General features: G+C 38.7%; 1 protein-coding gene across 12 annotated transcripts in view; it reads right to left on the minus strand.

Moving 5' to 3' along the window:
* The window catches only part of LOC131435488 (uncharacterized), a 682557-nt gene that overhangs the window by 26688 nt on the left and 639259 nt on the right, over nt 1-16610 (minus strand). For all 12 annotated transcript variants that reach the window (XM_058603427.1, XM_058603419.1, XM_058603426.1 and 9 more), the window contains 3 exons: nt 14779-15146; nt 9436-9513; nt 2000-2188 (listed from right to left, as the gene is read on the minus strand). In XM_058603427.1, the coding sequence (XP_058459410.1) occupies nt 2000-2188; nt 9436-9513; nt 14779-15146 (635 nt within the window). The remainder of the gene's footprint in view (nt 1-1999; nt 2189-9435; nt 9514-14778; nt 15147-16610) is intronic.

A 16610-nucleotide genomic window follows, 5' to 3' on the forward strand; every position in this document is an offset into this window, starting at 1 on the left:
AAATTACCGCATGCGGCTTGTAACAGCATTCGTGGGACTTCGGCATACTGCGATGGTTCCTCATAATTATTGATTTCCACTTTCGGAAGTGGCTTACCCGTGGAGTAACCGTTTCGGTAATCCGTACAAGTTGGTGCGGTCTTTTGGCTCATTGATTTGAGCCCCGACTGGGGGAAGAACTTGCACGGAATTAATGGAACGTGGAATTTATCGCTGGTGGTGCGTTTCGGAAGACATCGAGTTCATGTCGGATAGTGTACCGGTTGTCTTTGGCGAGACGGTGACGGTATATGATAGCATTTATGGCGAATCATGAGGGTAAATATTTGCGTGCTTGATATTCATCGCTACTACAACTGGAATACAAATTCAGTCCACGGCCGTTGTTAATGAGAAGAAGCTTAATTAGATTTATCCTATTTTGGTTGGTAAATCTCTACGAATCGAAGCTTTCGGTGGTTGCGAAGGGAGACGATTTCCCATACCGGAAAATTGAGATTTGTTTGCTGCTCATCTGCGGAGATTCTCGAGCTTCACTAGCTAACGAGGAATTATTGACAACGCTGTTTTCGGTAAGAGTACTAGAGCGATTTGGTTCGGCAAGAAAAATTGGTCGCTGGGAACATTCCATCTCTGTTGTTCGAAATTCAAAGGCACGTTTACAAATTAAGTTAAAGCTCTGAGATACTAAATTCACTTACCATGGCTGAAAAATACCTCTCACCAGAAAAATCACTATGAATTCCACTGACACGGCTAATGTGTGACGACGCAAAAATCGCTTCCCGTCTTCAGCTTTGTGGACAACCAAAAAATGTACAGAGCGCTTGTTTAATTACATATTTCTGTCCACAAATAGTGCGTACCTTTCAGTTCACTGCAAACATGAGCTGAACACTGAGGTTAGAGCGATAAGGACATATTCAATTTAGTGGCACTACAAAGTTCCAGTTTCATCATCACAACCAGCCCATAGAAACCGTCAACCATATCTGAATAGTTACCCGAATCGAACCGCACCCACACGGGCGACATCATAATAAATAAAGCCAAAAATACTGGATGGACATCGGCACAGTTTGGCAGGCAGTGTCGTCGTTGGTGTCGTGGGGGGGCTGAAATTGGTTGCGATGCTCTTCGCGGATGAGTGGACTGCGTACCGGAAAGGGTTCAACTTTTGGGTCAGTCGATTACGTTCATACAATGTTTTGCATTCTCACCCCTTCGAACTCTCCCAGCACGATAATTGATGTGCTTCTGCGGGTTGTGAACATTGGAACTCGTGCAATCATTCTGTGGGACCTCTGATTGTGGGAACAGGAAAATATCGGCTCGAAAAAAAACTGCTGAAATTAATATCACGCAGGATCTGGTTTGGTGACGCCTCTTCCTTTACCCTGTTATTGTCATGCATTTTCCAGTTGCAGTTTCCGTGATGAGTTCGTGTGTTATTGCATTTTTGCGAGCTCTACCGGAACGAATGACACAAAGGGATGAATGGGAACAGTGAAACGAGAGGATGAATAGGAAGTAGCTGCTCTGTTTTGCATCGTTGGCATGCAAAAGTAAGTTAAAGCTCCAGTGATGCAAAGATCAAAAGCGCATAAAATGAGTCTTTTTTATATAAGAACGAGCGAGGCAGTAAAATACCAACTTCGAATAAAATTTAACTAGATATTGTGAATCTAGGAGCACTTTCCAACACTCAAGTTTTTCTGGAAGGCTTGGTTCATATCTGCTTCGACGCATGGCGAGTTTTTCCGTGAATTTCAATGTAAAAAGTTTGAAATAGGTTTAAAATCAATTAAGTACGGAAATATGGCAACTAGTATTACTGATCTAACCAATTGAAAAATATATATACAAGTGACAGTTCTATTAGAATTCACAGGCGCACCGAAAAACTACAGCACATACACATCACATTCTGAACCCAACTCTTATTGTTCACAGTATGCATGCACGGTTCAGCATCGCTCACACCTTAATAATAAATTACCTTAAAATCCTATTGTTCGCCTCGTGATGTGTCGCCTGCTCCTTTATGTTTAATTTATGTCCATCCGGCTGACGCAATACGATCATGGCGTGGAGGCCGCTGGGTGGAGCTCGATGATTGATATAATATTTACAGGTTAAATTGCGTGGATAAATGCCGGGATAGTTGGGAGATCGTATTCGGCAGATCCTGGGTAGCACGGGAGAAAGTACAGAACAGAACAGGACACAGATTTCGATTAGTTTGTTTTGTTGGCTGGTTGGTGCTGTTGGGAGTGAGAATCGATTTTTCATTAGGGCAACCCAGATTCTGTGCTTTTTCCGGATGCTGTTGGCCGCGCGATGTGGCTCCAGTCGTACGTACCGAGCTGCCGGTAAATAGTCAAGACTCGAAGCACTGTGTCGAAACATCTAAATCTAAATGATGATAAACTAGGATTGAAAAAGTTTTTTTAAGAAAAAACGTATGATATTCCTGATGGAATTTATAACAATTGTATTTTTATATGTGTCCTACCAATCAACACTCTCGAATCAACTACTTTTTTCTGTATGAATAGTTAATATTCACTTCACTGTATACTCCCGTTCTAGTTCTTCGCTTACTACTCAGTTTTTCATTACTCGGTTACTATTTCGGTTTGGATACGGTCAACGTCTATTAAAATAGACTGCTTTTGACCTTTGTTCGGATCTCACTTTTGGTTCGATACAACAGGGTGAGATATCATTTTGAGCGAATATTCAAAGAAACGAACTAGGGTCAAAAGCAAAACTGTTGAAAATTTAAAACGTTATGAAAATGTATGTCCAAACAAACTTTTTGTTCTCATTCACTAGTCAAAGAAAAGTATTTTGAAGAATCCCTTTGTAATATTGATGAAAACATGAGATATATGAGAAAGGCAACTCTAGGTGTAATATTTACCAACGCCATCTGGAAGACTCATGCAACACTCAATTCAACTTCCGATCGCCAGCTGAAAGCTGGATTTACGAGAACCCGAGATGACATAGTCTAATGTTACTATTCTAGTTTTAAGTTAGTCGTTAATTAAGATTAGAAAATACCCTTGGCATCTTAGAGCTTAAGCAGTGTGCCTAAAATTATATTACAATATTGAATAAAAAAACTCTAGGTGTAATAAAATAATTGATTAAATTAAAATTTAAACTTTCAAAATATTGCTCACACTTTGTTACGCTCACTTCAATTGTGCTTCGGCAGTTCGTTTCCACATTTCATCCAAGTCAGTCGATAAAACAAAACCGCTTACGTTCGAGACAGAAGAAACCAAGTACAGTATTGTGTAGTGAACAATAGAACGACCTCGACATGAGTCAACCAAACGAACAAAAGCTACCACCGACACGAAAGAACACTATTGTTGTTTACTTCAGGCGGTGCAAAATTCGCCCTTCGATACGAGAACTTGAAGGTTTGCTTAAGGAGCAAATGCATCTTGACATTAAACGTGTGCATTTACTTCAATGCAATAAGACAAATAATGTTGTTTACATCCAGTTTGATAAAGAGTTGTATGCAATTCAATTCGCAAAAGACAATAACTTTGTGCACAATGTGGAGCACGAGAACATTAAGTACAACATTCCAGTATATATGAAAGATAGTGCTATAGAAGCGCGTGTGCATGATGTTCCCTCAAAAAAGCAAAGTCTTGGCATTACATTCCTTTGGTGGAATTTGGCCTTTCTGTTTCAACAGACTTCGCAGCCGATTCTTAATGTACAGAATCATTGCATGGCTAGTACTATGGATCCTACTGACACTAAGAATCCTTCCAGGTCGGGGCTCGAACATACGACAACTGGCTTGTAAGACCAGCGTCCTATGCATTGAACCGCCAACCCGGGACCCTTGATCTTCCCTCAAGCATCACCGATTCATATATTCGCAAAACTATGCCCCAATACGGAGAGATTCTCTCTATCGAAAAAGAAAAGTGGATGAATTTTTTCCCCGGTATTCTAAATGGCGTACGTTTGTTACGCATGCGCTTGAAGAGGCTTATACATTCTTATGTGACTTTCGGTCAAGATACAAGAATTCCGTGCAAATCACTTGTTACCTATGACAATCAGATGGCCACATGTCAATATTGCCAAAAAGCTATTCACTACGATAAGCCATGTGATAAACTGGACAAGGAGACAACTACACCAAAGGACAACGATGCTTCCTTCACACCAACTTCAAGCAACCCCAGTAAACCTGTGACAGCCACCAACAGCAATGAAGCATCCCCTTCAACGAATCCATCATCATCCCCTATAGAACAAAGTACACCAGCTGCAGTTAACAACATACCCTCCAACCAACCAGCAACTGCAACCAATGTACAACAAGATGCATCTACAGCAAATAGTAATGAAAAGAAGACGGAAATCGACAACAATACCATCGATGCGGCAATGAATGACGAGACGAACCACGAACGAAGTGCCCCTCAATCCTTGCAGGAGAGAAATGGAAGCTCCTCTCCCTCTAGAAAAAGGGTGACAACGAGATCCAACTAAAAAAAAAATTATTTAAAAAATCGGCTCAATCGGCCACGTAAAGCTTAAACGCAAATAGGCCTGAATAAAAATATCTTTTAAATAAATTGTGCTTCGGCTGATTTGATTAGAATTGAGAAGATGGCTAATTTTGTGTTTGCTGCAATTTGTTAAATTTTCCTGTATTTCTGATAATCACTGAAAACATCGGACCTTTTCTTTACGAAACTGCATGTTAAGCAAAGATATTGCGAAGCATATTACGAAGGACATCTAACACACGGAATCATGAACATGAATTCTGTTCTCTTTAGTTGGTCTTGAATTCGACAAAATTATATCAATAGCTCAAATGTATGCAATAGTATTTGAAGCGCGTGCTCCAGCTTACACTAAATTGGAAATGTGTAACGCAGCGCTTGGTGGTTGCGCTTTTGTTGAACACATCGAGTTCGTCAAATGAAAATTGAAAGTTAATTTTAAACAATCCAAAACTATAGCCACCTCTATAGATGATAAAGATGCCACCTCTCTAGATAATAAAGATGCGTTTCGAATCAAAATGGAATACTCGTTCATATGAGGCATCATACTTACGAAGAAAATTGTTTAAAATGTTTACTAATAGAAGAAAGTAAACTAATTGGTCAATTACTGGATGCTTCCGCTGGGTTTTGATGTGAAACTCATCTTTGTTTTCTAGAGAATAAGTTCGAAGAAAATGACACACCGAATAGCTTACTTTTGAGTAGAACTTATTCAATTTTTTTCCTAGTTATTCATACCGTAGATCTAGTCATGTCACCGGCTGCTCGGCCATCCATGGAAGTTGACCATCAATGTTAACTTCCCTCTCTGAGCAGCCTAGATAGCCGTGTAGTGTCGGTAGCGGTTTCCCAACTGCTAAGAATAACGCTACGGTCCACCTGTACCGGTGGTATAAGTCCACCAAACAGGTAAGCCGTGTGGCATCCGGCGGAATTATTTTTTACCAAGAATTGATCCACTGGTTTCCTATTCCATGTCGTAAAAGGCCACAAAAATAGGAACTCCTAAGTCAAGGTGTATTTCCGTGCCGATGGCTGAATGGCTGCAGGAGGTTAAACATTGCAGTCGTGAACGGAATATCTTGGGTTTTTCCCTTACTGGATACACGCAATGCTTAGCAATCGACTTCTTTGTTCATCGCTTCGGCAAGCAGAGATTAGAAAGCTGAGTGTCTGTGGGTGTCCTCAAGGTGGTGTACTATCCCCACTTTTATGGAACCTAGTCGCTGATAGTTTGTTAAGGAAACTTAATAACCTTGGATTTCCGACTTATGGTTTTGCCGACGATTATCATATATTGATGACCGGTATAAGCATTAACACTCTCTTTGATTTAATGCAGCAAGCCCTGCGATCTGTTGAACAATGGTGTTGTCAGGTTTGGATTATCTGTAAATCCGGGCAAAACATCAATGGTGCTTTTCACTCATCGTAGGATAATTACAGGAGCTCGTCCGTTGCAGTTCTTTGGTTCAGGGGTCACTGTGGTCGATCAAGTTAAATACGTCGGGGTTATTCTTGACTCAAAACTGAATTGGTCTGCTCACATTGATTTCAGGATTAAAAGAGCTTGCATGGCTTTCGGCCAATGCAGACGAGCTTTTGGAAAATCATGGGGACTCAAACCCAGATATATTCATTGGATCTACACAACTATCGTTAGACCAATTTTAGCATATGGATGTCTTGTATGGTGGCAGAAAGGAGAAGTCGCGACAGTTCAGTCAAAGCTAAATCATCTCCAAAGGATGGTCCTAATGGCGATGACAGGAGCATTCACGACAACTCCTACTGCTGCTCTAGAGGCGCTACTGTGCATTAAACCACTACATGTATTCCTAAAACAAGAAGCATTATCTTGTGCATACCGTCTTAGGGTTACAGGGCTTTGGAACAGTAACCCATTAGAATATGCTACCAGTCACACTCGCTTGTGGTCTCAAATGGTTCCGTGGGATGAGTATTTACTCGCTCCTAGTGACCTAACTCTCACATGCAGTTTTCCTTTTAAAACATTCAATGTGAGCTATCCTCTTCGTTAGGAATGATTGTCTGGTTGTCTGGAACGACAACTAGATGAACACATAGTTTGTTTTACGGACGGTTCTCTGTTGAATGGTCGTGCTGGTGCTGGTATCTACTGTCGTGAAATAGGCTGGAGCAGTCTCATTCACTTGGTAGATACTGTACTGTGTTCCAAAGCAGAAATCTACGCAATTCTGTGTGGAGTACAATCGGCACCTCAGCAGAGGATCTGTGGTAAACGTATTTATTTTTGTTCCGACAGTCAGGCAGCCTTAAAAGCACTCAGTTCGAATGACTCACGGTCGAATCTAGTGATCGCATGTCGAACTCAAATTGAAGACCTCAGCATTTCAAATGCTGTTTACTTCATATGGGTACCCGGCCATTCTGGTATTACTGGAAATGAATGGGCTGATGAGTTGGCTAGAGCTGGTGCAACGAATGATTTCGTTGGTTCTGAACCAGCTTTACCACTTTCAACTAGTTGGATAAAGCACAAGATACGTTCTTGGGCTGCATCCAAACATGCCAGCTACTGGCGCAGCTTGCAAACTTGCGCTCAGACAAAAGCATTTCTACCAGATTTAAATCTGAAAATGTTAAAGTGTCTACTGCATTTCTCCAAGTATCATTGAAGTATTCTGGTCAGAGCTCTGACTGGACATTGCAAACTCAATTATCACATGGCTACTATTCAACGTGCTGAGTATTATTCGTGTGATTTGTGTGAATGCGATTATGGTACTTCATATCATCTGATATGTAACTGTCCCGCATTGACGCAGCTACGTATCCGGGTTTTTGGTTCTCCATACATGGTTGAGTCTGTGTATGCGGAGCTAAAATTGAAGGATATTCTCTCGTTTCTCACCCAATGTGGTAAGGAGCTATAGTCAGAAGGGTTCATCGTTCTTCCTGGAGTGAATGAATCCCTTCTGTATTCACCTTAAATAGGGTTTGGCAGATTGTTTGGCATCCTCTGGGGGGTACCGCATTTACTTCTGCTCGTACATACTGCGAGTCGTTCTGCATTCTTCCGGGAGTGCAGAATGGTGTCGCTTTTGTAAGATCTCTAAATCCTCTCGGGGGTTGGAGGTTTTATTAACAGCAGACTGTTCGGGACCTCGTAGAGGTTCAGAATTTCCTTCTGCTTCCACTAAATGTGATCCTCAGCAGATTGTTCAGCATCCCTTAGGGGTGCAGAATTTACTTCTGCTTTTATGTGCTTTTGTGTCGTCAATTTTTCCCATCCTCCTAGTCCAACCCTTACCATTTCCTTTCAATCCTTCCCTCTTATATATCGGGAAAATGATGCTAAAAACATATTGATGGCAAGGCACAAATCTCCAAATATCAAGGGGAACGTGCCATTTGAGCCAATTTGTTCTGATTCCTGATTCCTGAAACTAATTGGTCAATTACTGGATGCTTCCGCTGGGTTTTGATGTGAAACTCATCTTTGTTTTCTAGAGAATAAGTTCGAAGAAAATGACACACCGAATAGCTTACTTTTGAGTAGAACTTATTCAATTTTTTTCCTAGTTATTCATACCGTAGATCTAGTCATGTCACCAAATCAAGAAATTATCGTGAAAAAATTTTGGGCACTCACAATCAAAATCCAGAGGCGCTCTATCGATCGCTCACTGAATAGCTTGGAATTGCAAATAGAACAGTGTCTCGTGTAATAAGAACCGTGATCGTAATTGTTAAGAAGTTTTATTTATCACTCCCGGATTAACATCAACGATGTGATTAACACGGAAGATTATCCTTTAAGCGTCTCTTGTCATCCATAAGAAAGCACAATGGATCATCCCAAAACAGTTTTAAAAAAGCTGGGGTCGAAGAAAATTGGATAAAAGCAACAAAAACACTGGCAAAATCGGTTGCACAAAACTTGATGGGTGTAGTGAGAAGAAAGGTACTGGCATTCGAGATGGGAGATGATATCGAATAAAACGTATTTAGCAGTCAAGATAGTTCGATAATCGGAATAATTTTGATGAGTAAACATGTGTGAGTGTCTTCCTCAAAACAATTTTCACGATGACGGTTTCCAAATTTCTCCTCGACACAGCGATGTATTTTGGAAATTATTTCAAACGTTCGGAAGTAATTTGAAATTTTTTTCATTTTCGACACAGTGCTTGCTAGTCCAGTGCAGCCTTTGGTCGCCGCACCAGGATGATTTGAAGGGTATAGAACTCGTTCAATTTGTGAGGGGCAATCTGAGCGTGTTGGTGTAAACCTGACCAAGTGATGTGCGTACCACGATGGGTTGAGCATTTTTGTTCCTTCAGGTCAGACGAACTAGCCACGTTAGGCATGGTGGTTAAAAATAAATGGTCATCCCTCTGACAGGTTCTTTCGGTTGATTGGCTGATGAGCTGAGTGGTCAGATGACAAATCTCGTTCGACACATCGTTGTGCATCCTTTCCGGAACCGGCTGGATTATTCTCCCGTCTACTAAACAGAACAGAACTATTACTAGTGCTACACCATGCACCGGTTGACCACTTCTGATTTGGTATTTAGAATGATAAATCGTTTGACTCGGTGAAAACTTCGGGATAGCCTCACAATCGAGCTTGGTGTACTCGATACAAGGAATCAGCCTCAGTAGAAGAACTATGGCTCCAAAATAAAGTAATTATTTATTAAACAAGAGATCATCCCGCAGGGCAAACCAGTTTCAGCGGTAATTTTCCTATGGTCTGTCATGCTGGGATACGAACAACAGTCAGCTCACGTTCAGATTATCCCGGCTGAAGCTATATCCGGCCGGCAAAAACATCTGCTGCAAAACTGTTCACTATAGTGGGAATGTGATGGAAACCGACTTACCGTTTGTCGCAGTCATAAAAATTTCTATTGCAGTACGTTTCCGGAACGAGGTCACCATTCCATATCCTGTTATCGTACCTGTAATAATAAAAAAGAGAGACGAGCGATAAAATAAGAGAAAAGTTTCCTGCTGGACCGCGCGCGACAGTCGGATGGGGTGGCATCCTACAAGGAATGATTGATATAGAGGTAATTTATTTCCGGTAAATTTCATTATTACGCGAATATACAGTATAGTGGAACATTACCTCGCAGCCTAACGTGGGTCGGAGTGAATGTTAATGAAAAATGAATGTACGGCGGACGCTCAATTCATGGCACGCAAATCATGACACTTCTGCGATTGCGAGAAATGATGAGATTTTTTGATTATCATATCGTGCTTTCGTTAATAAAAACATAAAGAATTACGACGTTTTATCACTGAGAGTTTCCGTTGTGTGTGATAAACATTGTCGTCATTAATTTATATTTATATTAAATGTAAATTACATCGCATGTAATCTGGCAATCAACCAAAAATATTCAATTAAAAATTCAGTCAGCCCTGCTCGAATGACTGCTAAGTAGTCTGTTTCACCTTGAATATTGTTTCATGAATCAACTTTATGACACTGGTTCGAAAAGTTTAGCGTCTAGAATAAGCTCTCCTAACAGGCACAGTGATTGTATAATTGGGTGAGATCACATGAAAATGAACACAATGTTCCAATCCACAATGATGCCGGCCAGTCTGTTGGGTCTGACTGAACTGCGGGATTCTACTACAATGAAAAGATGCTGGAAAATTGCAATTGTTTTTATATAAAGGGTGATTTTTTAAGAGCTTGAGAACTTTTTTAAACAATAAAACGCATAAAATTTGCAAAATCTCATCGGTTCTTTATTTTAAACGTTAGATTGGTACATCACATTTACTTTTTGAAGATAATTTCATTTAAATGTTGACCGCGGCTGCGTCTTAGGTGGTCCATTCGGAAAATCCGCTTTTTTATCGACAAATTTTGTTCAGCGATGAGGCTCATTTCTGGTTGAATGGCTACGTAAATAAGCAAAATTGCCGCATTTGGAGTGAAGAGCAACCAGAAGCCGTTCAAGAACTGCCCATGCATCCCGAAAAATGCACTGTTTGGTGTGGTTTGTACGCTGGTGGAATCATTGGACCGTATTTTTTCAAAGATGCTGTTGGACGCAACGTTACAGTGAATGGCGATCGCTATCGTTCGATGCTAACAAACTTTTTGTTGCCAAAAATGGAAGAACTGAACTTGGTTGACATGTGGTTTCAACAAGATGGCGCTACATGCCACACAGCTCGCGATTCTATGGCCATTTTGAGGGAAAACTTCGGAGAACAATTCATCTCAAGAAATGGACCGGTAAGTTGGCCACCAAGATCATGCGATTTGACGCCTTTAGACTATTTTTTGTGGGGCTACGTCAAGTCTAAAGTCTACAGAAATAAACCAGTAACTATTCCAGCTTTGGAAGACAACATTTCCGAAGAAATTCGGGCTATTCCGGCCGAAATGCTCGAAAAAGTTGCCCAAAATTGGACTTTCCGAATGGACCACCTAAGACGCAGCCGCGGTCAACATTTAAATGAAATTATCTTCAAAAAGTAAATGTCATGTACCAATCTAACGTTTAAAATAAAGAACCGATGAGATTTTGCAAATTTTATGCGTTTTATTGTTTAAAAAAGTTCTCAAGCTCTTAAAAAATCACCCTTTACAATAAGCTAAATTTTATAAAAGTTGGTTGGTAGTTGTGTGCACTATAGAACCACATCTCTTCAAAATTCTACACTGATGGAGCTTTTTTTTGAGCACGGAAAGACCGATATCAGCATTTTGGCGAAAAAATTAGTTGATTTTCTGATTTTAGTTAGTTATATTTTGAGACAACTAAAAAAATCTTACTTTTGCTAATTTAGATTTTTTAATTCTAATTTCCTTGATAATAATAAAACATTTATTGAAATGGCTATTTTTTTAGTTGAATTCACCAATTGTCATTTCTTAGCTAAGGCACACTTCATATCCATTCAACTAATTTTTTAGTTGAATTAGAGAAATAAAACGTTGTTTTCAACCAACATAAATGGTTGAATTGGTTTCTGCAATTTGCAGCTATATGGCGCTCTGTCGCCGAAATAACGCTAACACCGTAATGACTACTAGCCACTAGATGGCACACTACTACCGAAAAAAATTTCAGTCGCGGTTGCCTTTTCTATATTGGCAGGTATAAATACGATGTTGTATTGGAAAAAAGACATGAGCGAAACATAAACTTCTTTTTGAACATTTTTCTTCTAAATCGCTGTTTTCTTCATTCGACTTCGCGAAATCGACTCTCTCACTGAAAACTTTGAGCACTCGGAAAATAAAAACCGAATACAAGTAGTACATCGAACGGCGTGGCCCGGAAGGTTGGAAGATACAAAAAACATCATTTGACATGTACAATTAGAGTGCAACATGCGTAAAACATCTAAACAATTTGCAAGCAGTTTCAACAAGACTGTCCATTTTAGCTTTTTAATGGATTGTTTTGTTTTGACACTTCTCATGAATTTTGTGGCTAATAAACTGGTGATAGATAAATAGAAACAAATTTTTTGATTTTAAAAACAAAATTAGTTGTCAATGAGAATTTCGTGTGGGATTGAAATATTGCTGGTTTGTGTTCAGAATATTCGCCAACTAAACACATTCTCTAAAAATAAGAGTTTTTTTCAGCAAATAAATTCTCAATTTTAACTAATTTTATAGTTATTTTGGAAATTTTGTTGTTAAAATCAACTAATTCAAAAACAGTAATACGACTTAGGCGCAGAGCTAATTTCGGTCGTTCCGTGCGGGATCGAAAAACTCCGAAATACCGAAAATTGTAGAAAGTTTACAGATTTTACATGTACAGAAGTCTTTCTTTATACGGTTTTTTATACAACTTTTCTTATGCGAGTTTTCATAGTAATATGGTTTGCGGGTAAATAAAACGCGTTTTGTCGGTTACGCCACTTATACCATTATATCTCCAAAATCGAAAAAACAAACAGTTCATCTTTGAACTTAATTCACAACTCAATAGTAGCTTTCAAACCCAACTAAGCTTGTTACAATCGGCAAGGCCACGGCCTAGAAAATTGAGCAGATAGAAAAAATGCATTTTGTATGTTACGTCACTTATACCTTCATAGCACCGTAATCAAAAGTGACAGTTCATTGATCTACGACTTTGATTCACAAGCCAATAGTAGATTTCTAACAACCCAATAGTAGATTTTAGCAACAATTTCAGTCACCTCGGAGAAAATCGAGCAGAGAAAAAAATGCATTTTGTATAGTTTTAGGTTCCTTTGCGCAACCCTGTGAATACTTTAGGATTAGAAAACTGATATTGGTAACATAATGGAATTGCAAATGCAACTTCGTTGCAGGTGAAAAAATATTGATAGAATTACTGATTTGAAATTTATTATAGTCTTGGTTATTTCTCGTCGAGAGTTTGAAGTTTTGCAAGTGTCTATAAATTCTTGTTTTGTCGAAAAAGCAACCAATTGCTTTAACGTAAAGTGTCGAATAAATAAAAAATCAGAAAAAAAAATAATTTTATAAAGCTGGAGATAATCTTTTTTTTTTCATCGGGATATTTTCAGATTTTTAAACATTTTAATTTCAGCGTACTCAATCTAACTAACCATTTCCGAGTTGTATAGATCTTAAAAATGCTCCATCTTTACTAAAAATCAGTCTTGAGTCCAACTTTGGAAACAGGCCAATACAATGATTTGTCGTACTAAAAACATATGTAAATCGCAGCTAATCTACCCTGCATTTATGACAATTTCTTTTGAATCACTTACATATGAGTTTATTAGCAAAGCAATTCTTGGCAGTACATCCTTTTGTGTAATTTGGCCTTTCTGTTTCAACAGACTTCGCATCCGATTCTTAGCGTACAAAATCAGTGCATGGCTAGTACTACGATCCTACTTACACTATGAATCCTTCCGGCGCCATAAACATTAAACCGCCAACCTGGGTCTACGGAGTTTACTAATAATAATTTATTTCGCGGACATTTGGCTAGATTTTCTTCTATTTCTATTGTCCTGGCTATTTCAACTAATATATAACTGATTTTGATATAAATATCAAAAAGAATATTATTCTAATTTTTTTAATAAATAAAGGGTAGGCAATCATTGTAAAACGCGGTTTTAGAACCGCGACTTTTTTAGTTATTAATAATTAAAGACGTAAAGTTAATGCTACTTGCAAAATGTGCCGAACGAAAACATTTTTTCCGGCTTATACTGGTCGATTCAGGTATGGTCATTTAGACGGTTATGTGCTCTAAGCACAAACATAGGCTAACCCCTAAATATAATTTATTATAAATTGAAATTTTCGATCCCTTTTCAACACATTCTTTGTCAATTACGATCTGAGATCTTTGCGACAACTTCAATATAACAATTCTCAATACGGGAAAATGTCACGGACTCCTGCACCACTATGGTTGGTTTGCATGTGGAAGGTTCTTTTAACATTGAACCAATCACTTGAAGCATAAAATTTTTGCGCATACCTAAAAGATTACGAGATGATCATTCAATAACATGGATTTAACGAAAACGATTAAGTATAGACGAACGCATATACAATTGATTGAGGACATTTCGTTATTGGCAATCTTTTGATTTCAATATCTCTGTACAAGAGTACAAATGTGTGTGAATTGTTTGATTTTTGTAACACCAAATCAGTTAACGTTTTCTAATTTGTTACCAAATCTTTTTCATCTTAAACAAAATTAACTTTATCACAACACCGCTGTTCGATAAACACTTGTTATAGAATCATAAATTTCTTTAAATCGAATGAAATGAAAAAAAAAATCTAAAACTGCGATATTACAATTTTATGATGGAAGGGTTCTCCGTGTACTGGAAAGGAATTCCCAACCCTCGCCTTCGGGTGTCTGGCTTAAAGAACTGTTTGCATATCGCTTTTGAGCATATTTAAATGTTGGCACTTATGTATAGTCCACCTTGTTCATTAGCTACTTCGTAGGTTTCAATTTCCTCCTGTTTCCCGTGAGCAAATGAGCATACGTTGTGAGTATAGGCGAAAAGCGAACTTTTATCAGTAGTAACAGTAACATGATTAGACTAAGACAAATTAACATCATATTGTAGTCATAATTTCAGTATTAGAAACCTATGAAAACATTATGTCCATTCTTGAGTCAAACCATTCAAAAAGTCTTTATGATGAAAACTTTATAGATCTTCATTATAAAACGAAGTGTAAAATTACGTCACAAACTTACCTCAGTTTTGCATCGCTATGCCGAAGAAACTTATAGATCAGTTTGAATTCCAGTCCACTCCCCGCACCACCGGAGCCTCCTTCTTCACCGGAACCAATTATTGTCAACCGATCCAGCCGCACACTCACGTTGACCGATCTGGTTTCGCTGTAGTAGATCGTGTAGCCGGAAGCGGTTCCGCACCACCTTCCATCCAGGTTGGGCAGGCCTTGCTCCCGAATCGTCATAAACCCTTCCAGACATTGTTCGTGCCAGGGTTCCTGATATTGCTGTTGATACCCCGAGTGACCAAGCTGGAGGCCGCTTATCATTCCGTTCGAATCCATGCTGGGCACAAATTTTCCGATGCTAAATTTGGCAAAATTAAGCTGAAATTATTGAAGAGAGGTAAATAAGCCATTAGTAATCAATTCTTTTTGAAGATGACTGGGAAAATTATTCCCGCCGATTCCAGCGCAACACAGCACTCTCTACCAGAACACAAAACGTTTAACGCCCGCGGATGTCACTATTGAAATAGTGACACTTTTGTTAAATTTCCCTGAATCGAAATTAATGGCGGTTTTGCTGCGTGAAATAATATGCGCTTTGATTTCTCGCATAATTATTTTCGATGCCATTAATTTTAATGAATCGCACGGAGCGAGCACATTCCGATTCGCGCTATTTAAACAAAGAGCCGACCAAACCGGCGGATATAAACCACAGAAAATCGCCTTTCAATGGTGAAATTACAAAATTGCCAATCCCAAAAGCTTTGCATATGTTTGTGTGGCCTTATTTGCCCGGGATCGTTTTGGTTTTAGTAGCCTCCATTTTTACTTTACTGAAGAAGGAACTGTTTACGTATGCATTCCATCGTTGTGTGTGGGTTTAATTGATCATATTAGCTACCCGTGAATTATGGAGTGTTTTCGAGAAGAATACTTTCGAAGCCATTAGATCGGAGTTCATTTTTATGCTCCGAAATACGCGTGAAAATTTAGCCGCTGTTCATTAGTGATAATGTGAATATGGATCATACAAAATTATGTAATAACGAGTTATTGCAAAACTATAACATTTTCTGTTCGCTTTACAGAGAGCTAAATTTTTTTCAAATATTTTCTTACCAAAAAAATTCTTATCCAGCACTGATACTTTCTGAAAATATCGAACAACTAGTAATAGGTTATCATGCGTATTTATGACTTTCATTTTAGTTTAGTTTTTGATAAAAGACACTGGATAAAAAAAATCAGTTTGGACAACAAAAAGTTTTTGATAGAAAGACTTTCTTTTCTTGAAAGTACCCATCTTGCAATGTATGAACGGTTGGTATGTAACATATTCACCTAGGTATATTGAGACAAAATATTATCAGATTTAAAAATAGTATATGGGGCACTCCACGCACAATCAGACACAGAAAAAAATTTTTTATCTAACTATTTTCTTTCTCTAAAGAACTCGAAAATATTCGACACGTTTTACCTTTTTTTATATATATAAAAATAGGTATAGAATTCGCTCAAACTTTAGAATTTTTTTCCGAGGCCCGGAGGGCCGAGTGTCATATACCATTCGATTCAGCTCGACGAACTAAGCAAATGTCCGTGTGTGTATGTGTGTGTGTCTGTATGTGTGTTGTCAACTAAGAGGTCGATATCAGAGATGGCTGGACCGATTTTGATCAGTCGCAAATGAAAGGTCTCCTCGTCACCCAGAACGCTATTGAATAGTTTTGAGATCGAATGTTTACTTTTTGAGTTATACGAAGTTTTGTGTCAAAATTATCAGTTTTTTGACAGTATCTGTCACATTTGACCTTGAAAACAGAAAACAGAACTTAG

This window comes from Malaya genurostris, chromosome 3, assembly GCF_030247185.1.
Source record: "Malaya genurostris strain Urasoe2022 chromosome 3, Malgen_1.1, whole genome shotgun sequence".
NCBI lineage: Eukaryota > Metazoa > Arthropoda > Insecta > Diptera > Culicidae > Malaya > Malaya genurostris.